Genomic DNA, 23,785 nt, shown 5'->3' with positions numbered 1-23,785 from the left:
ACTATTGGACCAGTGTAATTTTAAAGCATACATACCTATTCAACAACTATTGGTTAGAATATATCATAGAGTATTGTGCACTAGTCACCTAGACTAGATACAAACTAGACCATGAAGCTTCCAAGTCATTAAATAGAATTCAACCTATAAAATATCATAAACAGATATCATGGTTTATATTTACCTAATAAATAGAACTCAACATATAAATAAGCATGATTGATATTTACGTAATAAACATAGTTCTTCATACCTGAAATATGATAAGCCTGTCCCTTTACCCATCATCAACATGTATCAACTGGAAACAACTTATATAACAATTAATGTTATATAGTAATTATAAATAACAATTAATGTTACATAGTAATTATAACATATTCTTAGTCTTAGTTCACACCACTAATTAACATTCTCCCACAACAATTATTAATGCTATATAGTAATTATGACATATTCTAGTCCATAGGATGGTTAAAAATCCTGTCCAAAAATCCTGTCCAATTGATTTAAAATGACCCACTCCTATTCAAACCAAAGATACAAAATCCATGGAAGATGACCCTCCTTTATTTGAAATTCAAGAATGAAATAGTGACACACTTTAATTCCTCTACAACAACCTCTCTTCTGTATTTCATAAATGTATGTTACTCTACCTAAACTATTGACAATTACAGTAAAAAGCAAAGGGGATAGCTCCATGGTCTCACTACCCACACCACACCATGAAATCCATGTCCGAAAAGGAATGAAGAAATCTTGTGGCAAATCTGATGAAGAAAACAATCAGTCAAGATCTATGCGTTACAACACTGGAGCAACTTGTTCCATTTTGGCAGTCCTCCGTGTATCTGGTAGTCGGCTGCTGCTTCCTCTACTTTTAGAAGATCCTGCCCTTTCTTTACTTCTGCCTTTGCTCTCTTTTCCTCAGCTTTCTTATGAGCATATGCCAACTCGTTTCTCATTCTCTCAACATAAGCAGCTCTTTTCTTCTCCAGTTTCTCCTGCCACATTTATCAAACCTCATCTCTGATTCATGGACTTTGACCAACAATTCAAAATATTCTGAATTAGACTCTGTAAATAGGGAACACTGATTTCCTTATCAAATATACTGAGGACAGCAGACCAAAACTTTTAATGGCAAACCTAGTTCTGGGCTTAAATAGATAAGAGAGAAGGAAATCAAGAGTTTATATGGAAGAATTATAGCAGTTCTGGATTTTGACTTTATTTTTACAGAGAACTCCTATGATGATGTTGTATTTATATATACGACAATGAGGAGAGAAGCACTGCAAGTACCCATGAATGCAAATTGATTTAGGCAGGAACCCAACAACAAAAAAATAAATAAATCTAGTTTAATCTATGTGATTCACTATCTGATATTGTTTTGTAATATTACCTCTGCCAATTTCAAACGAGCCTCAGCTGTAGTCTTTTTATTATTTTCCCACACAGCAATCCTGGAGAGCTTTTTATTGTATCTGAAATGATAACAAGGTACAGTTGGTGGTTGCAAACAAAATACACAGAGATTCAGCACCTTTTCCAATTCCATGAAAATAATGCAGGGGAAACACTTTTGGAACAGACTGAAAATACTCATGACTGGCCTTATAAAAAATCACCTAGAAGCAAATATTTTCCAGCCTTTTGCTAAAACAAAAACTGTCAGTTGGAATCTATGAACTTTTATTTGATTTATGAAATCCATCACATTTAAAAAATCACATGAAAGACAGAACTCAGATCTTACTTGTTCATTGAGTTGGCTTTTTTGTTTTCTTCCCATGCATTGATCTCTGTATTGTTCTTCTCACTATTCAAATTGGCAAGAATGGCCTCTGCACAAAGCACCATTCATTAATATCATGTGAAGCTGTCAATTCAAGGAAAACCAAAACAAACAAACAAACAGGAACCCTTGCTATGGAAATAAACGAACTAATCAGGGACAGATTACAAAATTACATACATTCCAAAGAACAAAATTTGTAGAAAATATAGACTAAGCTTATCACTTAGATTCCAAAGAACAAAATTTGTAGAAAATGTGGACTAAGCTTACCCCTCTTAGCAGGTGAAAGCTGGGGGTACGACTCATAATTTGGACCAGTGTTGTTTTTATCACCTTGAGTGGGGTTAATTTCTGTGGAAGCAACATTCTTGAGGCCATTTTCATTTTCATTTGAGTATTTGGGAGTACTGATTGCAGTAGGCAAGCTATTCACATCTGTTGTTGCAGTTGAATTATTATCCATTATTGCCAAATACTCAGATTATATCAACACTCAATCTTTGATTGATCTTCTCTTGAGTCTCTGAGAATTTTCTATCTGTCATGAAAAGAATCAGTGCAACCTGGTTATTGTAAGTTCATAAAATCTGGATTGTGGATTTCTCTATTTATCTCAGAAACATTTCTCATATTGGCATTATGTTACAATTTGTGAATGGAAACTTTAGCAGAAAAAGGCAGAGTTCAAACCTGATTCTCTCTTGTATTTAAATAATACAAAGGCGGTCAGAGTAAATCAGAGTTCAAACCTGATTCTCTCTTGTATTTAACTAATACAAAGGCGGTCAGAGTAAATCACCTCAGGTTGGGCAGTTTTTTGTGCGTCGCTCCATCCATTATCGCAGAGGAATTGAACGTGTCCATGAGCGAGGGGATATGTGTCGTTTTGTCACCGCTCCTCTTCTTTACGTGTCTGTCTGTGCAATCAGAAAGTTGGGATTTGTGCAACAACTCATGAGATCTGGAGGATTGAACATTGGAAACTCTAATGTAGCTCATCAAAATGATCCAAATAATTGTTTTCCCGCCCACGTTATTTGTTTTCTTGTTTATTTTCGAATCTGCTCAACATGATACTACATTTATGCAGTAATTTCTTCACTGTTAATTTTTATTATTGCCATTATGTATTTTATATAATTTTATAAAGTGTATGTTGTTACTATTTGGATATGATTTTTAAGATGATTGTGCTTTTTTGTTTTTTTTTTCTATTTAAAATGTGTTTTTTCTAATTTAATAAATTTTAGTGTTTTTTCTAATTTAATAAATTTTATTTTATTTGATTTAGTGTTTTTTCTAATTTAATAAATTTTATTTTATTTTATTTTTATTGTTGATATTTTGAATATTTTGGAATAGGATGGATAAAATATATCTTATTTCAAGATTATTACAAAAGATTAATTACCTTGAATTTTTTTTAAAACATTTTGATTAGACAAACCTTACCGTTCAAACTTGTAAAAAAAATGATTTTAAAACTAATATCCAAATAAAAACCAGTTCTTAGAAAAATTAAATTACAATTTTATACACTTAATTATGGAAAATTAAATATGATAAAGAGAAAAAGTAATAAAAACCTATTCTTACAATTTTATACACTTAACTATGGAAAAATAAGTATGATAAAAGAAAAAGAATAAATAAAATAGGAAAATAAAACATTATATTCATAAATCAACATTAAAATTTGTAGAAGTTTAATTGGTTATTTTCTTTTTTTTAATGTTAAAGTGGTTTATATAATTTCAAAATTTCCCATTTTTATATAATATCAAAATTTCCAACTTTGCGATCAATTATGTAAAGATGTGCAACATAAAATTATATTAAAAATTACTTGGATAGGGGTGATTAAATTGATGTTAATGCAGATTAGATAGAAGGATGGCAGGCGGCCAGGCCACATGGCCACCCGCGTCCCCTTCCATGCCAATTTATGGCAAGCCACAGTCAGCCTGCAGGCACCATTACTCTGGTGCTCAAGTCGAGGAATTCGCAGCAGGCATAAGGCCATGGCTTCCGCAAGCCATAATCCATTCATCCCATCCCCGCTAAACTACTCTTGCCCCCCTCATGCTGCGGAGCTGAGCTCACGCACAATTACAGGGAGGCGTTGTTGGATTCTCAGCTGTATTGATTTGGGGAATGGCTTCCATTTCTCCCAAACCACTCACTATGCTCTGAATTCTGCCCAAAATTCCTCTGCATCTCTTCTGAATAGCCTCATCAATTCCAGAGTAAACTCTGCCTCCCCTACTGCAATCACTGATAACAACACAGTCATTTTGGCCCAGACCAACAACCGTCAACCAGCCATGCCGCGTACTCGCCATCGAATGCGTAGCAGAAGAGGTGGTAGTCGTGGCAGAAGCATTCGCCTCCCCTCGACGCCCACCCCTGAACCAGCAACTCCTTCCTCATCCCCTTCTACTATTCATTCCAGAGGTCATTTCTCTGGCAGACACCCTGACACGTGCAGCGGTAGAGGTCGGGCACAGGCCCATGGTGCCAGAAGAATGAACGTTGCTACCCAAACGGCCAACCTCCCTACCCCCCCTCACCCCTCTCACCACACGACCCAATTTCGCTTTCACAGTATGTTGCATCATCCCGATATCATTGCCACTGTCACAATGACCTTCAGTGAGGAAATTAGTCTGCAGGATGAGCAGGATGCTCAAACCCACGAACTTGGACCAAAGAAAGGGAACAACAACAAGCAGCAGAAGGCAGATAAGACGAACAAGGATGGCCATGAACCAGAGAAAGGAAACAACAGCAAGCAGCAGACGGCAAAGAAGACGAGCAAGGTTGGTCATGACAGCGTTCCGCATGGCGAGGATATGGCTGGAGGCAAGCATGCAATCGAAGGCAGTTCGCGTGGCACGCAAGTAGTTGGTGGCATCTCGGGCGGCGCGTTAGGCAAGCGTGCAGTCGAGGGCAGTTCGGCCGGCTCGCAAGCAGTCAGTGGCATCCCCCACGGCACGTCAGCAGAGGATGATGACTAGTATGAGTACGTGTGTCGCATTGTGGAGGGGCCTACACTAGACGATACCTAGGGGGTCCAAACAGAGTGTTGTTCAAGTTGCCAGGTTTCGATTTGTCGCTCTCTTGTTGTTTCATGGGTTTGTTTCATGGGGTTTTTTCTCTACTGTTTTTTCAAACCATGTGGCTTGTTTTGATTGGTTTTGATTTAGGACCCCTGTGTGGGCCTTTTTAGGTTAAGAATTGAGACCCCTGCATGGGCATTTTACAATGGGTTCACTCGAATTGGTTTCCCCTCGGTGAGGAGTTGAGTTTTATCTTCTTAATTAAATTTTGACATAACTCTGTTCAGCACCATAGAAAATATTTAATTTTGTTTTTATCAATAGAATAATTTTACTTAGGAAAAAAAATTATATTAAAAATTTTAAAAATTCAATAGGATAATATGTTTAAATTTTGTATATATATTTTTAATATTTTTTTATCAAAATAAAATATTTTTTTATATTTTTTTAATAAAAATAAAAATAAAATACATTGTGTAGATGTTGAAAAAATTCATTAAACTATTAACGGAGAGTCTTTTTATATGTTCATTATATATTCAGTTAAACAATTTTGTTTTTTAGATAGAGTCTTTGCCTAACAGAGTTTATTACACATTTAATTAAACAAGATAAAAAAAATTGATAAAAAAAATTGTTTGAGATAAAGCCATTTCTTAATGCATTGATTTGCTCAAACATCCTATCATGTATCAAACTTTTGTAGGGAGAAAAATACATAAGGAAGAAATGATATCAAACTATTATCTATTGTTTTTTTTCATTGATCTTTTGTCACCAATTTTTATGTGATGTATGACAATATTTTTTTGATTTAATAAGGCCCAAATGCATTACTTGTAAGATTATTTTCTGAAAACGCATTCCTTAAAAGAGTATATGGAAATCATTATATGAGTATAAAGATAAACAATTCTCTTAAAGTTTAGAAACCTGGGTGAATCTTACTAGTCCCCAAATTGCAAATTATAAAATGTTTGTTGATATCTTTGTAAAAACATGCAAATTTATAATAGTTCTATATGTAGTCTTTGTATAATTTTGGAAATTTTTAAGGTGAAATAATTTGATACTATAAAATTTGGGTGAATCCTCTTTAGAAAAAGATGGAAATTAGCAAATTGGCCCACTTGCAAATATTAGCCCCTAAAATTTTCCATGATCCCCTATCCACATGCAAAACTGGAAACATCAACCAAAATAGGATCTAACATGCTACATCCGAGAGAAAAAAAAGATATAAATAAATATATAGATAGTCAAAGAGTTTTTAAATATGCCCAAGGGCATAATTGGAGAAAGTTGAGCATGCCTTTAGTGTCTTCTTGGATTTCCCATTGAACTTGAGCAAATGCCAATCCACTTTTGGAAATTTTATCCACTTCTTCGATTTTTTCCTTGTATACATGTGAGAAAGAAATAAGAGAAAAAACATTTTATTTGAGATATTCTGATGAAGAGGAAAAAGAGTATGATTTCTTAATTTTGTCTTACCAGTTATCCATTTGATCACAATCATTGAGTCCCCATATATATTAATTTCAGTGATTTTAATAAATTCAAAAAAATGGAGGAGAAGTTTTAGAGAAAAAAATTCCACAAAAAAAATTGATGCCAACTCAATCTTACAATAAAAAGAATACACGTGTATATAATAGATAAATGGGCCCTCCTTCTCCTCCTATGGATGGATTTTGTTAAAAGGCTCGCATCTTATCTTTTTGTATGTTTGTCTGAGAGTGTTGGTGATGATTTTGGGGGCTAATTTCCTTAGCAAGGAATCTTGAAGTGCAAGGCTATTATAAACCACTCTAATATATGATTGACTTTGGTCTTTGAAGATGGAAGTGTTCCTCTTGAGCCATATACCTCAACAAACTACCAAGGGAAGTGCTTTTAAGGTTTCTTTTGGTTTCCTGTCTAACCAGGCTTTTAAACATTCCTTCACAGAGTTCCCAAGCCACATGTATTCAACCCCTTCTAATTTCTAAATTTCCACCCAAATGCTTTTGGAGAAAGGGAAACATATGAAAATATGAGGAATCTATTTAGTATCCTCAAGGCAAAGGGGGCAATGACTAGGACCTTGGAAATATCTTTCTTGAAGGACATCCTAGGTGGAAGCTTTATTTTTAAAAGAAGCCGTATGAAAATCTTTGATTTTGGAGGGTATGATAGCTCACAAAGTCTATTTTCCCACCAAGGAGGAGGATGCACATTTGGATGCTGAGTAAGGGCTAGATACCCAAATTTTGAGCTATAGCGACTTAAGGGGTCTGACGACCAGACCAAGATATCCTCAATTGGTGACAATGTGATGAGACTTTGATTCATAGAGTTAGTATAATGTGACCACTCCACAACCACATCTCCTTCTAGATGAAGAGTTTGTGCCCCTTTCCAAGATTGTTGTCCAATTTAACTTAGCTTAATATATACTCGATGGACATAGAAAAGTCCTTGCTCATTTAAAGAATGTATGAGATATCAAAAAAGATGTGAGAGTCGTTGCTCCCAATCCATGGATCTCTTCCAATGAGGATATTTGTGCCATCTCCATTTTTTTCATCTTAAACCATTTATAATGAGATCCATAGAGTTTATGATAGCCCTCCACACAATAAACCCATTCAACTAGACATTCTAATCCATTCTAGCATAGAAATATATATATATATATATATATATATATTTCATAACCTCAGATAATAGTGTGTATAATTATTATTGAATATAGAATTATATAATAAATTAAAAGATTAAATATACTAATATATATAATATAAATCGATGAAAAATGAAATTGAAAAATAAATCTTTTTTATATAGAATTTAAAAATTATATATAATAAATTAAAAATAATATTACATATATTTAAAAATAATATATAGCTATAAATAATTAAATATATGTAACAATCATGCTCTAGAGTAAAATATATGTGAATGTTGTTTAAAATGTAGATAACTTGGATCCATATAAAATTAAAATGGATCAAACACATCTAAAAGAAAGAAGGTAGAGAAAAAATGAATCGAAATCATACCAAACTTAGACAATGACAGTATCTAAAATTATATTATAAAAATAATAACAAAAAATTGAATTAAGCTCAATATGTATTACATGTATACTATTATATGAAAAAATTATAATTAATAAAATTCATAACAAAAGATAAAAGTGAATGGTTAAGAATATTTTTGCAACAAATATGTATGAGATTCAGAGCATATATGAATTTGATTATATTAGAGCTAAAATTTTGTTTTTGTTTTTTTAATTGTGTTCATAATTTTTGAAACTTAATTATATCACTCTAAAGTTTTGTATTGTATTGCGTTTGTAATTTTGAATTTTTTAAATTTTTAAGTGGATACTTTATTTATTATAAATAAATGAAATTTGAATATTTAAACTTATTGTTGAAATTTGGATATTAAATTATTTGTATAGTTTTGAAATTTTTAATATTTTTAATAAATATTTTATTTATTATTAAGGATAAAAGAATATCATGAGTATTTTATTATTAGAAATTAGGTTAAGTTTAGGGGTATACTTATGTGATATATGGTCGATTCTAATCGTTATTATTATATCTCTGAGTTTACAACAATCTACTTCTTTATAGACCAGGTTACTTTGAGGGATTTGAACCTTGGATCTCTTAATTTACACAATACTTCATATTATGGAGATCGCTCATTGAATTACCCAATAATGGATAATTATATTATTGCAAAAAATTTTGGGATAGAAATTATATTCATAGTTTTGAAACTTTCCATGTTTCACCTAAAAACTCCACCTTAACTCCACCCATCATAAAGAACCCAAAAAATAAACTTTACTATTAAAAGTTGCTAAATATAAACTTAATATTAAAAAATAAAAGCAAAAAATGTAAAGACTGCAATTTTTTTCCAATGAAGCTCTTGTGAAGCAAAAAAAAAAAAAAAGGCATGGAAAGAAAAATAATTCATAAAAGAAAATAAATGTTGAATATAGATTAGGCATATTGTTAAATTAATGTTATAAGGATTATATCTTAATAAAATATTTTAACAATCAATTAACATTAAATAAAATTAAGGTTTGACTTATATATTTGATTGGACGAGAGACTTGGAGCGTTGACGCTGAAGACGAAGATGAACGCCTAGGGTTAGGGTTTTGGAACGGGCTGCCTCTGGCAGACCTGCACCTGGTCAGGGTGCAGGGGAACCCGAATCCACCTGCATAAGTTCAGACCAAGCAACGCCAGGTCGATTGAAGGAAGAAACCCTGAAAATAGACAGGACTGACAAAAGAAATGACAGAACCGGACGGGGAGGGAGAGATCCCCTCCTATAAAAATGTAGCAGCAGGAGAAACAAGCCGGAACGGATCGAGCGGCGGCACAGGGAGACGTAGCAAGGATACGCCGGTCATGGGGGAAATATGGCAAGCAAGGACGGGGAACAAATGTCTGCCGAGAGCAACAAAAAAACCCAGGTTTGTTATTCCAAACAATAAACTTGAGGAGTACAGAGGATATATGAAAGACCATGCTCTAATTTGTAAGTTTGTAGGCACATGGCCGTCTGAGAAAGACCTGACTAAATGGATACAACAGAGATGGAAGCCCAAGGGACATATTGACCTAAAACTAGGGGCAAAAGGATTCTTCACGGTAATATTTGCAAACCTGGAGGATAAGGAGAGGATCTTTGAGGAGGGACCATACTTCTTCAATAATGCAGGCCTTTTTATGAGGCAATGGGAAGAATGTTATAATCTAGATAAAGAGAAAATGCTAGCAGCACCAATATGGGTTAGACTGTTTGGGCTTCCAATAGAGTTCTGGGATCCAGAGATTCTAGAGGGGATTGGGAATTCAATCAGGACCTTCGTCAAGGTGGCAGAAACTACCAAACGAGGCAGATATACGTCATATGCCAGGATCTGTGTCTACATGAATATCACAGAACCGCTTCTGGATTATATTGAAGTGGAATACCATGATGAGGTATGGCAACAACCAGTGGATTATGAACATATTCCATTTCGATGCAGACGGTGCCATGAATACGACCATCTGTATAAATCCTGTCCGATGATTGCCAATGAAACACCAACAGATTTGGGGGGAAGAAAGGAGAATATTGAACAGGAGGAAAGGAAAAGTGGAGGAGACAATGAAGGGTTTACAGAAGTACTGAGACGAAGAAAACCCCAAAGAGAAAAAACTAAACAGAACCCACCCTCTCCAGAAGGCACTTAGAAAAGTCAGAACCAGTTTGAAGTATTACAAGAAGAAGAAATGGAAGCAGAAGGTGAGGATGGCGAAGATGAAACAATGGAGCATATAAAAGAAAACAAAGGGAAAAATAAGGTGCCAAACAATATGGAGATAGAAAAGGAGGGGGAGAAGACAGATCGACCTCAAGAACAGAACCAAATGGAGATAGACCCACAACAGGACAAAGGAGGAGAAGAAGAACAGGTTATGAAGAGACTTCTGCAAGAATGGCGGCATTTGGATGAAAGATTCATACCCGAAGACTAGAAACAACTATATAAAGACATGTTCCAAAGATACAAGGAGAAACGAGGGACAATAATAATAAATCAGCTAGGGACGCAAGGAGGACAAAGCACAGAAGTGGGTACTATAGGGAAAGGAGGAAGGAAAAGAGGAAGAAGACCTATGAGCGAGACCATCCAAATGGTTGGAGAGATGCTGGTAAACTCAGGAAGAGTGGTGCCATTGTCGGAGGTATTCCAGCAACCCCTTAAATTGTTAAAATGATCATCACAACCTGGAATATTAGAGGGCTGAATAGTAAGGGGAAACAAAGATATCTGAAAGAGAGACTCAAAAAAGATAAACCCAATATAATGCTAGTTCAAGAAACAAAAATTAGAGAACAAAAATTAAAAGATGTTATGAGCAATTTCAAGCCACATTATGAGATAATTGGTCAGGATGCTATAGGTAGTGCGGGAGGTGTGGCAATCCTCTGGAACCCAGAGGAGGTTCAATTTGAAGACTGGATTAGTATACCTCGAATTCTTTCAGGAAGATTCAGGAATATAGGATCCCAGGAATGGGTTCTTTTATCCAATGTATATGGTCCTCATATACCAGGCGAACGCAGGAGCTTCCTTCAGAACCTGGAAATTATACGTTCCATGTTTCCAGCCTCTCCATGGATTGTAGGAGGAGATTTCAATATGATCACATCCCTAAAGGAGAAAAGGGGAGGCCTCAGAAGAACAGACGCAGATATGGAAGCCTTTGGAGATATGATAGCAGAACAAAGGCTGGTAGACATTCAGACAACAAATGGGATCTACACATGGAACAACAGAAGGGGAGGTAGACACCAAATTGCCTCCAGATTAGATAGATTTCTACTGTCAGAACAGATTATAAATCAGGACATTTTCATTGAAGCAATGATTCTACCGGGAATGGGATCGAACCACTGGCTGATCAAAATAGAACTTGACATCAAAGCCAGCCCTAATAAAAGGCCCTTTAGGTTCAAAGCCTTCTAGCTCAGGAGAATTTTATGATGAAAGTAGAAGAATGGTGGAAACAAAGTCAACAAAGAGGAAGAAACAGGATGCAGACCTTCCAGCTAAAATTAAAGGAACTAAAAGAAAACATTAAAAATGGAACAAAGAGGAATTTGGAAACATCTTTAAGGACCAGCAACTTCTAGATCAGAAGATGAAGAAAGTCCAACAAGAAATTATAATTGCAGGCAGAAGTGAGGATCTAGCTAGAGAAGAAGGGATCCTGATAGGACAAATGGAAGAAAGAAGGAAACAAGAAGAGATTCTATGGAGACAAAAATCTAGAGTGAACTGGCTACGAGAAGGGGAAAGGAATACAAAGTTCTTCCATCAGGCAATGATCTAGCGAAGACAAAGAAATAGAATTTTCTCCATAAAGAATGAAGAAGGACTACGAGTAACTCAGCATGAGGAAATGGAACAAATTCTGGTAAATCACTTCAAAGAACTCCTCACGGAATCTAATGTAGACCGAAGAGAAGCCACTGAGAGAATATGCAATGAGATTCCAAGCATGATTACCAGGGATCAAAATCTAGCTCTCATGAGGGCAGCTACTCTGGAAGAGGTAGAAGAGATTGTGAAAGGGATGAAGAAGAATAAAGCCCCTGGACCAGACGGGTTTACAGTGGAATTCTACCAAGCAGGATGGAAATTTTTGGGCCAAGATATCCTGGACGTGGTGGAAGAATCAAGAAGAAATCAGAAGGTAAGTACAGGCTTAAACTCAACTCTCTTATCTCTTATTCCTAAAAATGCTAAGTCTGAGGAGCCCCAGGGCTTTAGACCCATTGCTCTGTGCAATGTTATTTATAAAATTGTAGCTACGCTAATGGCTAAAAGACTTAAGCCTATTCTCTCTAGTATTATCTCCCCAGAACAAACAGGTTTTGTGGAAGGTCGCCAAATTCTGGATGGTCTTGTTGTATCTCAAGAAGTAGTGCATTCTCTAAAAACAAAAAAGGAAGCAGGTATGATGATTAAACTGGACCTCTCCAAGGCTTATGACCGCTTGAATTGGGAATATTTGAAATCGGTTTTAAGGGCCTTTGGTTTTTGTAATCGATGGATCGAATGGGTCTCTGCCATGATCTCTTCGCCCAATTTCTCCATTCTTTTGAATGGAGCTCCTTCTCAAACTTTTAAGGCCTCCAGAGGACTCCGTCAGGGAGATCCCCTGTCTCCCTTCCTGTTCATCATTGCAGCGGAGGGTTTAGGAAGATACATCAAAAAAGAATTGAGGGAAAGGAAGATTAGAGGAATTCAGATATGGGGCAGTAACATACCAATCACTCACCAGCAATTTGTTGACGATATCATGCTGTTTTGTGCTGTGTCTCTCAGAGAAGCTAGAAGAATAAAAGAGATCTTAGACCTCTTTATGGAAGCTTCTGGTACGCAAATTAATAAGGAAAAGTCTTGTACCTATTTCTTTAATACAGCAGGAAACATCAGAAATTATTTAACAAGATTATTGGGTTTTCGCTCAGGAGAGCTACCCACAAAATATCTAGGCACTCCATTAGCCTTGAATCCGCTAAGAATGACGAATTGGCAACAAACCATTGAGAAAATTGCAAGCAAACTAGCCAACTGGTCCTTCAGAACACTGAATATAGCAGGCCGAGCAGTATTGGTCAAGGCAGTCCTACAATCGATCCCGATCTATCAACTCTCGGCAATGGCCGCCCCTAAAGGTGCGTGTGCCAAAATGGTGGAGATTTTTAAAAAATTCATTTGGGGCGGACCGAAGCAACAAAGAAAATGGGCACTGGTATCCTGGAAGGGCTTGGTGAAAAGTAAAACCGATGGAGGATTAGGCCTCAGAGATCCTTACTCCTTGAACCAAGTAATGGGGGCTAAGCTTTGGTGGAGATGGATGAAGGGAGGAGACGACCTATGGAAAAGAATATGGACAAAAAAATATAATATGCCAACAAGTCCAGAGGAAATCTTAAGAATAAGGGAAACCCCGAAAGGTTCTACAATATGGAATCTGGCTAGTCAAAACAGGGAGATAATAACTAAACATGCTTTCTGGGAAATCAGGAATGGAAGTTCAACCAAGTTCTAGGAAGAAGCCTGGCAGCAAAGAGAAAGACTGAATGGGTTTCAAGCTTTAAGTGACATATATCAAAAGGCAAAAGAGGAAGGGATGAATTATGTAAGGGATTTCTGGAATGAAGGGAGCCAAGAAGAATCGTGGAGAACTTGGAAAAACCCGGAAGAATGGAATGGACATATTGATAGGGAGCAAAGAGAGATATATATAAAAGAAATGCAGACAAGGAAAATACCTATAAGAACAGGACCAGACATATTGAGATGGGGTTATACAATGAAGGGAAACTTCACGATTAAAGAAGCATACCATCTCTCCACTCAGCAAGAACAAGACGATATGGAAACTATATGGAAACAAATTTGGAGGAGTAACTGGTGGCCGAAAGTGACCCACTTCCTGTGGCTGGTATGTAAAGGCCGCATCCTGACCTGGGACCAACTTCAAAAATGCAATATTCAGGGGCCTCCCAGATGTTGTCTATGCAAACAAGATCAGGAAACGCAAGAACATCTCTTGAATTCATGTAGTGGAGCACAGCAACAATGGGAAGAAGTAAGGAGACTCTTTGGAAGGACAAACAGAGATCAACAGAACATCAGGGAAACAATTAAACAATGGGGACGAGGCCAATTCACGAGCCCAGTGGTTAGACGAGCCTGGAGTCTAGCAGTAGGCATGAATATGTGGATGATTTGGAAAGAACGAAACAGGAGAATCTTTCAAAATAAAGAGATGTCTCAAGAGCAAGTCTGGGGAAAAACGCTGAGTCATATTCGAGAGACCATCTTAGCGGAAACTTGGAGCACAGAGGATTGGAAAACGACTCCAGAAGAAGATCAAATTCTAAGCAAGTTGAATCTGCAACAAGGAATGGTTGCTCCGCAAATGTGGAAACAACCCAGTATAGGATGCAACAGCCCTATTCACTTCTCTCGCCCCTCGGCTGGATTTATAAAGCTAAATTTTGATGGAGCATCCAAAGGTAACCTGGGCCCAGTGGGGATTGGCGGCCTCTTTCAGGATGACCAAGGTAGAACAAGATGGATTTACTCAGATAATGGTGGCATCATGAGTAACAATGAAGCCGAATTGATGGCAGTACATCAAGGACTGAAGATAGCAATCAGAAATGGATACAACAATCTGGAAGTGGAAGGAGATTCCCAAATGGTCACACACATAATTAAAAAACTTATTAATGGGACTTCATGGGACAAAGTTACCCAAAGTTGGAGGATGGCCAGCCTGATCCAAGATCTGGAAATTATCTTAAAGAGATTTGAGTACATGATCATTAAGCATGTAAGAAGAGAAGGCAATAGAGCAACAGATTTTCTCACAAATTGGGGAAGTAAGGAACAAGGAGGAAAATTGGATAGTATCTGGACGACACACTCAGAGAAGCCATAATTAGAACCACTTAAGATGATATTAACTCAAGACCATAATGAAGACACGATCTAAAGACAACAGATACAGGTGGCCCCCGATCGGGGTGAGGAGGAGAACAGGTGAGGGCAGCAGGAAAGATCATGAGAATGGCAGGACAGAGAGACCTCCTCCTGCTCGTAGCGTTGTCCAACATGCCATGGTAGAGTACTGCATGTCAACGTGAATTTTGAGAAAACGGAGTGGAGAGAGTGGGATGAGAGAGAAACGCAGAATTGGCGGTGGTAGTGGGATAGGAAGTGGGATAGGTGGGATGTATTATTTGAAGGTGGCGAAGTGGAGAAGGATAGGTAAGCCGTGTTGAGAGGAAGAGGAGCAGGGAGCAACGCAACCAGTGGGAGCCTCGACGGGAAATTGCGATTTTGGGTATGTCATCTCTGGACCTTCTTCTGATTTTCTCTCTGTTTTGAATGGTATGATGGAAGAAAGAGGGTTGATGGCTACCTCTGGGGAGGAAGAGAGTAGGCGTGGGGTTGCCTTTTACTCTGCCATGCAATGTATAGAAGAAGTGGGGTTCAAGCAGGGAGTGGCACAAGAAGGGTGGAGGATGGGTGGTCCAGAAGATAGTCTGGGGAGAAATACGGAGGACCAGACTGCTCACCCCATGACGAATGGTAAGAGGGAGGTAGAGAGGCAAGACATGAAAACTTTGCACCTGGCTCAGGCATTGGTTAGTATGACAGAAGGTTTACTTACCTTCCTGCATCCGAGAGAAGAAAATCATTGGAAACCTCAGACAAATGAAGATGACTGGAGCAGGGGAGGTGGGATAAGAGATAAGGAAGTTAAGGAGGAGGGCAAGGTTGTAAATCCTCGAAATCTAACTTCTGTTGATGAAAATTGTAAACAGGCAACAATAAAAGGAAAGATGGCACGCCTGGGCAGAGGAAGGGGGCGTGGAGGCAGAGGACATCCAAGCCAGCAGAATAGAGTTGACCCGTCAACTGCAATGCCTGCTAGCCAACGGAGGGGGAGGAGATCCATGATGACTGTTGTCCAGGAAGCTGCGAGAGCCTACAGAGAGGGTACGGATGAAGACATCCGCCAGCTAATACAAGAAATGGAGGCGAATGTGATGGAAGAGTAGTCAGACCCTGAGATAGAGGAATGGGCAGACATAATCCAAGACCCTAGAAACACTCGAGGATGATGATGCTCTACAGGCAAGCTCTTCATGTCTACTGGGTTTTAAAACAACTTCTTGCGAAGGCGCTGGAGCAAGTGGCAGGAGAAGTGGCCAAAATTGCCCAAGGAATGCCAAACCTCAAAAAGGAAATGAAGAATTTGCAGGTGATTATGATTATGCAGGATAACAAGTTGGATGAGATCCAACAGAGGTTGGCTCAGATGACCCAAGCTCCCACGGAACCCATGGCAACCCCTGCCAACGCTGATCTGATTACTGATGATCGGAAGGAATAATCCTTCAATGTTTCTTCTGCTTTTAGCGGACAACTCTTTTTTCAGATGTTTATATGGTAGTTCTTAGTTTGTTAAGTACTTTTAATTGCTTAGTGCATATAGCATGGATGGAAAGACTGGTGAAATTTTGTTTTTGGACTGCTTATAGCAAATTCAGGTGGCCAACAGACTTGGTTTCCCTTCTGGGCAGGTTGAGGCCACCAAAACGATGTATTTGGTTTCATTGGATATTATAAATAGAAAAGGAAGGTACCACTTACGCTTACAAAAAAAAATAAAAAATTAAGGCTTAAATTAAAAAAATATTTAATTACAATTAATTTTAAGTAAAAGAGATTAGAAAGTAAAGAATGAATTAAATATAATATGAGAGATAATAAAAAAGAGGAGGATCAACAAAGGGATGAGTGAGGGAAAATAGAGAATCCAATTCTATTAAATTAACCATAATAGAATATGAAATAATAAAAGATAAAATAGAAAGGGAAGGTCATAAAAAAAAAACTAAATGTAATTTTAAAGGTTGATGTTATCAATAACGGGCTTCCAAGATTCACTAAGTTTATAACCATCTTCGTAATTAAAGTTATTTTGGTACTTTTTAATTTCAAGAGTTTCCCAAATGATGCAGGAAGTGTATTGGGTATTGGAGGCTAGGATTTTAGTTTGGTTTAAACAAATGACATATTTTGAATTAGAAGAATGCTTAGTAATCATATATTTGCATATGACATGATTGTGGGTGGTTTCGATGATATGTTCTTTGAGAAGGGCCTTAAATGTGTGTCATATTTGGCCAATATATGATTCACCATATGAGCAAGGAATTTGGTAAACTCTTGACTCATGCATAGGGATAACTTGTCCTTAGAAGAATAGGGTAAGTTCTTAAGATTTTTATGGGGTTTAATATTCTTTTTAGACAAAATTTTGAATATAATACCAGGGGTACCTTATGGAAGTGAACTAAGGGCCTAAGGCTTGGGTAGAGTGGAAATTTAATACTATGGACGCCTGCTGGTAGCAGTGGCCATGCCTATGGTATAGAGGTTAATTCAATACTATGATCTACTTGGTTACCTTGTTTTCTCAAAACTAACTGCTGATAATGCCACTGTTGCACATATAAGGTTTGCTAGAACTCATGGTTCATAGGGTAATATTTAATCAATTCTTAGATAATGGTGGTCATGGTTTATATCTATTATTGATTTATCAATATTTACTTTACATGTTAGAGATGAAACTTTTAGGATATTTGATATTTGACATTTTGTATCATCTAATCTATCATTCCTTTATTCTACAAGTTTCATATCTTGAACCAAAGATAATTGCTTTACCCAATCAATCTCTATTTAATCCTAGCTTAACAACTCTACTATTATTTTGGGGAAGGATGAAGAGGCCTAATTTTAATTTTGAATCCTGATGAATTACTGATTGAGGATACTCATGAGATGTGTTATTAAAAAAATCTTGATGACGGGGAAACTAATTAGTTTGTGGGAAGGAAATCCTGCTACACTTTTTGATTACTTTCTTTGAGCTTGCATGGCTTCCACCTTTCACATCACTTACACAAGCTCAACCTACATTAGCTTCAACAATGTTAATCCATAGATGTCATTCACCGTTATTTTGTTGAAAGCAATAATTGAGGTGAAATAACATGAGTGTTTGATTTATTAAAAGTTTAGGAGAATATCATAAACAACCACTGAGCATTATTCACTCATATTTTTCAAACCATTATTTCCCCTACACTATACAGAGGCATTGGGTTGCATGTGGTCATGCAACATATTCAGTTTGGGGAAATGTTGGGCTCTTAATTGGTCATTATTATTACCACTTCTTAACATTCATTTCATCTATTTCCACTATTCTTTTATCACGTTATTTACCATAATTTATTATATAATTCCATTTCATAATCATTTATGCTCTTGTGGATAAATAATATATGATCTCAATTATTTTTAATAATTAATGATTATTATGCATAATTTTGGTTTATTCATTCGTTATAACCTCACTAATGATTTTAGCCTCCAAGATCTCTTTCAAATTGTAGATTTGGTATTCAACATATAATTAGATATTCCAACTCAGGAATTCTCTAGCATAAGAAGTGACCGTTTTGCGTTGGATGTTTTGGGCAAATGAAAGCGAATCTGGAAAATCTGAGACATGGGTTTTGTTCAGAACGGACCAAATCAGTTACCCAATGAGTCGTTTTTAGAAATTAGATTTGTATTGGGAGAAACGCAAGGTTCTTTTAAGGACATATTTGTAAATTTGCTATTGCGACCGTTTTCTAGAATTGCCCAAATTGTAATAACCAAATTCTACTTCTTCCAGCTGAATCATGATGGACAGATCTCTCAAATCTCATTTTGAATATTGAGATCAGTTTGTTGTAACTTTCCTTTGGATGTTTGTATATTTAAAAGACACAATTCAAAGAGAAAGGGGAGCTAGCTGATGGAAGAATTGAGCTTTGTAACAGTGGAACTCTTGTTAATGAAATTTCCAGACTTCTGATATTTTTCTCAATATGTGAGTTAAGCATAGCCCTAACCAAGGAGTTGGGCCCACTCTTCTGATCAGGTGTTGTGCGTGTGCCCTTTTTATGTATATTGTTTTACTTGTTGTATTTTCTTTATTGCTGTTACAGAATTCCATAGGTTGTTGTGAATGCTTTTCTTTCTGCAATTTAATTTCCATTAATGTTACAGCGATGCTTTTATTTCTTAATAGCAAACCCTTGATTGATGTAGATTGTAACCTTGCCCCTGCATATACTTTGTGTGTTACCTTGAAAGAGTACACACCAGGATTGACATATTAATGTAAGAAACGGGATTGAATAATTTGTTCATACTCGGACACCAACAAAATGTTGTAATCTAAAATAATGTGAAGTGAAATTCCAAGTGTCATTAGTGGAATACAAACAATCATATGTAATGTAAAGAGTTATATGTAATGAAGTTGAAGAGTCATGAGGATACTCCAAAAGTCAAAGGGGAATTTCAAGGGTTACCCCACCCTTTGCTATATATATAACCTCATAACTCATAGAAGAGGCTTTTGGGAGCCAAGCTTTTGCTAGGCATTGCTTAAAGAGGGCTTGGAGAGTATTGTGACAAACCTTAGCTTCTCCACGGTGCTAAGCGAGTACATCTCTTTAAAGGAGTAGGCGGTGTTGACTATAACGTTCCACTACTGGGGCTAGTGGTTGTCATGGTTGTATGTATGGATGAAACTTTCACTTTTATATAATATAGCAAAGCCATCATGTCTTCATGCATATGTTGTTATTGTAGTTCGACTATTCTGGCTACTTTTAGCAATGTATGTTGGGTGTGGACCCTAATTATCTTCTCTATTTAGAGGTATCGCCACATTAGACCCCAGTTCGTAATGTGGCGGCAACACCACCTGTAATATTTACGTTGCAAGGGGGGACGGCTGCGACCTTTGGGAGCCCTCCCCCTGGCAGGGGATCAGGAGCAGCGCCCTCGAAGCTAAAAATAGATGTAAAATGTTGTAATTTTGTAGTCAATCTGGGTTGTTCATTAGGCGAAGATCTGACGGTAGAAGTTATGTTTAATTTAGGGTTTTTTGCCCTCGAATGAAACCCCTCACTATAAATGAGGGAGTTGCATTGCATCTATGTAAATCTGTATTCTGAGTGAGAAAGAGAGAGGTGATTGAGCGAGAGAGAAGAGGGAATTACAGTGGCTCTGTTGTAGGTTGTATCTCTTCAATTTGCTGGATAATACAAAAGGAAGGATTGGTTGTTTCCCATGGATGTAGCCCAAATTGAGTGAACCACGTATATCTGTGTATCTCTTGTTTTATGTGTTTTCTTTGTTTGTATTTCTACAAAATATTTTATGTGTTCCGTTGCTCTGTAATATATAATTTTCTAGCAATGTATGATGTTTAACTTGTTTAACGTACACATTTGTGTATGAAATTTTTCATATATGATTATATGAATCACGTTGAAGTTGTGTTGTTGGTTTAACCCATCACTCTGGATTGTCGACTATTCTGCTTTCCAGCTTGTGATGTCGTTCAGCTTGTGTTCTTTTTAGGCTATGTTTTATTACAGGTTTCTAAGGAGCACACTTCCTTGCCCCCCCATGTGTTAGAACCTCCCCATGCATCTCTCTTGACTCGCTGCAAGGTCACGCACTTGCTTTCGACAAAGATATCACACTTATATCTGCACGCTATTGCAGTCAAGGCATAGCCTTACTACCCACTGTTGGGACTCCAACTCCAAACTATATGAGGTCTAGTTGGGACTTGTTACCGAGGAGATCCCCTTACATGTTGGCGGGTCCATCACTGTCAACATTTATGGCGCTAAAAGGAGGTCCAAATGACAAGTTGAGTCCTCAAAGTCTATTTTGAATCTCTACACATCTATCATGGATAATTGTACAATTCGTCCTTCAAGATGTATGTCTTATGGAAATGACATCGTAATCCCGGAGGATCCGTGGAATCACTTGTCACAAAATACATATGAAGGTGAAGGCGGAGCAGCCTGGCGTAAACACAGAGTTGTCTTTGCAACTCTTTGTTACATGTATGGAATCGATGAGGATCACATGATTTGCTCATTGTTCACATTCACGCTTCAAGGGCACCCATTGCAATGGTGTGTCACACTACCCTATAAATCTATTCACTCTCTTCATCAGTTGGTTGTAGAGATAGACCGTGCTTTCCATCATTTTGACTATAAAGAACTTAGCAAAAAAAAATTGGAATTATGGAAATCCCCTGATTAATCCTTGTTTCAATTTTGGAACACTTTCGTAATCTCGCATTTCAATTCCCAGAGGATGAAATTGACTAGAAATTTCTTCGTGAAAGATTTTAGTATCTCCTTAACATATCTGAAAAATCCACAAGTATTAGAATCATTCGAACCCCTCTCGACATACCTCGATGTTAGAGCTGCAAAATCCAAGACGGACAAGGCTGTTGTCACAAGTGATTGTTCGTCCTCTTCTCATCAAGCAGTGATAGCCCCGCAATGCGAGGTGGGAGAAGTTGTGCACACAGTTTTTGAACTGTCACATCCTCCCACCCCACCTACTCTTGATTTCTATGCAGACTTGGCTTGCAAGCCTGATGGTTTTCACATGAACTCATTATGTCGACCTCCGTCCCTGCGTTTTGTTGATCCTCCGAATTGTACTGTGTTGTGTTTTCCCATTCTGGACTCCGCATCTTGTATTCACGAGGAGCACGTTGTTGACGAAATTGATGTTGTGTATCCAACTTGCATTTTCATTCATGATGAGTGTGTGCAGGAACCTAAAGAATAACCCTCTATGACAGATGACTCCCTTCCATCCGCGCCTCATCTACTTTATCCTAACATCTCTTGTGATTATGCCACTTTGATTTTCCGTGTGAAAACTTATCACCGAATGTTTCTACTTCCGATCATTCACAAGACACACCGGATGTCAGTTTGTCATTGCATTGCGGAGAGGACACATCTTTATCTAAAAATCCATTCAATCTTTCATCTGTCATTTCCGGAAACACAGAGGGTGAAAATTCTTGTCTCTCATCAACCCCTCTGCATGATTCGTCATATCATGAGGATGCCGATGAACATCTCGAATTTTTTTATCGTGGTTGTCGTGATCTCTGTACTCCTTCATTCGATCACAATGTTGATTCACTCGCTATTAATCTTTCTAAGCCACTGGTCTGCGATGATATACTTGCTAATGAAGTGGAAACCCCTCAAGTTGTCGAGGCACTTCAACCTGCGCTGATGGTTATGTTAGGCCCTCGTTTTCCTAAGGTCAATTCCACTCCTGAGTAGAAATTTTTTGAAACTCCTGAGGCTCCTCATCACTCCCCTGTGTGCATTAAAGATCAATCTAGTTCACATATTTCAAATCCTCCACCGAAATCACGTGATCTCATCACTCATGCATTGGAGGAATCTTACACAATGAGCACTCTTGCGAAGCACAAGTTGTCTTCTTTCTTCATGTTTTCTCATCAGTCAAGGTTAAAAGAGTGTATGTTCTTATCGTCTGCGCACAGTGTGTCGCAACACCATGGTACATATACAGAATGCTTATCCTGCACTTTTACTCTTTTCTTTTATGTGGATGCCTTTAAACTCGGAGCGTGTTCTTCATTGTTTTATCTTTTTAGTTTGTTGTTTTTCATTTATATCTTTCTTGTTAACAGTGCCTTCACTAACATGGGTCAACCAATGCGTCGGTGGATGCATTGGAAATATCGCTTTATGTGATCAGGCCCATGCATTGTTTAGCATACGAGTAGGAGTAGTGTTTTCTTTCTTGCTTTACGTTGCTTTATGTTTTTCTTTACTTTTCTTGCATGTTTTTCTTTGTTTGATTTTCTTTCTTTCGCTTTACTTTTGCCCTTTGCTTTTCAGTTTGTTTGCTTGTTTGCACTCGTAGGTTAGTTTTACATGAAACTGTGTTTGGATCTTGAGACAAGTCAGGGAAATATAAGAGGACTTGTAAAACTATCAACATTTGGTTATTTGTTGTCCTCTCTCTTTATGAAGATCTTGTTGTCTTCAGTCAATGATACCCTGATGGAAAATACGTTCTGTTCAGAGTGAGTCTTGGTGAAAACACAACGCTTGCACTGTTAACTAGTACCACCTACTCTAATCGGTTTTTTTGGGCTAACCCTTGTCAACTCAGTCAAGTAGAGTAAAGTGAGGGGGAAAACCTTAGCAAGTATTTCAGAGGTATATATAACATACTTCTATAAAGGGACAACATCTTCTTCTCTCAATAAGTCAGGATCCCTCTTCCGCCTCATGAAAAATAAATAAGTGCCTATGCACAATTCTTTGAAAATGAAAAAAAATGAAAAAATGAAAAATGAATAAGGTGAAAGAAGAGAAAGGCTTCCTATGCAGAGAGGTGATGCAAGTAACTCCGTCAGGGTATTGTCCAGGCTCGCTGGCAGTAGAGCGATGCTTGTGTTCCTGCATGACTCTGTTAGGGTATTGTCCAGGCCTGCTGGCAACAGAGCAACACCAAAGATGAAACTAAAACTCTGACAGTTATATTACTTGTACATCAATATACCCATCATCCCCAATCGAAACAACTCAGCTGACTTTGCTTGGTATGTATGTTGATCGATCAAGAGAACGGTAGGGACTACATCTTTCACTCAAGCTAGTGAGGAAGCCATGAAGATCAAAGAATCGAACAATACTTCCGGAAGAGTTACGCTCGCTTTCACGAGACCATTAGGGGGATTTCGAGGTCTAAAATGGGCCTCCTAAGGAAATTATAAAATAATAGTGGAACTAATAAAATAATATTAGATTACATCATCAAATTTTAGAGGGAAAAAAGAAAAAACTA

At 37.3% G+C, this 23,785-nt stretch overlaps 3 protein-coding genes across 4 annotated transcripts; 2 read left to right on the top strand and 1 right to left on the bottom strand.

Annotated features, from left to right (window-relative positions):
• Positions 1-552: 552 nt before the first annotated feature.
• Positions 553-2,603, bottom strand: LOC149140763 (remorin-like). Of its 2 annotated transcripts, XM_089449084.1 has the most exons (5): positions 2,498-2,603; positions 2,078-2,345; positions 1,766-1,853; positions 1,412-1,493; positions 553-1,007 (listed from the first exon to the last, which is right to left on the bottom strand). In XM_089449084.1, exons 2-5 carry the CDS (start codon positions 2,268-2,270, stop codon positions 801-803), a joined length of 570 nt encoding a protein of 189 aa, XP_089305210.1. In that variant the 5' UTR covers positions 2,271-2,345; positions 2,498-2,603; the 3' UTR covers positions 553-800. The 2 variants fall into 2 exon arrangements, with proteins under 2 accessions (XP_089305210.1, XP_089305209.1); XM_089449083.1 differs by lacking the exon at positions 2,498-2,603 and having other exon boundaries at positions 2,078-2,470.
• A 6,582-nt stretch (positions 2,604-9,185) lies between these two features.
• On the top strand, positions 9,186-10,074 carry LOC149140762 (uncharacterized). The gene is made up of 2 exons (XM_089451060.1): positions 9,186-9,881; positions 9,994-10,074. Exons 1-2 carry the CDS (start codon positions 9,186-9,188, stop codon positions 10,072-10,074), a joined length of 777 nt encoding a protein of 258 aa, XP_089307186.1.
• Positions 10,075-10,801: 727 nt separating this feature from the next.
• On the top strand, positions 10,802-11,416 carry LOC149140761 (uncharacterized). The gene has a single exon (XM_089451059.1). The coding sequence runs from the start codon at positions 10,802-10,804 to the stop codon at positions 11,414-11,416; it is 615 nt and encodes a 204-aa protein (XP_089307185.1).
• The last annotated feature ends 12,369 nt before the right edge of the window (positions 11,417-23,785 follow it).

This window comes from Pinus tabuliformis, chromosome X, assembly GCF_031772625.1.
Source record: "Pinus tabuliformis cultivar Carrire ecotype Pingquan chromosome X, CPIR1, whole genome shotgun sequence".
Taxonomy (NCBI): domain Eukaryota; kingdom Viridiplantae; phylum Streptophyta; class Pinopsida; order Pinales; family Pinaceae; genus Pinus; species Pinus tabuliformis.
Note: the sequence above shows the minus strand (reverse complement) of the source record. Positions and strands in the feature narration are given on the sequence as shown.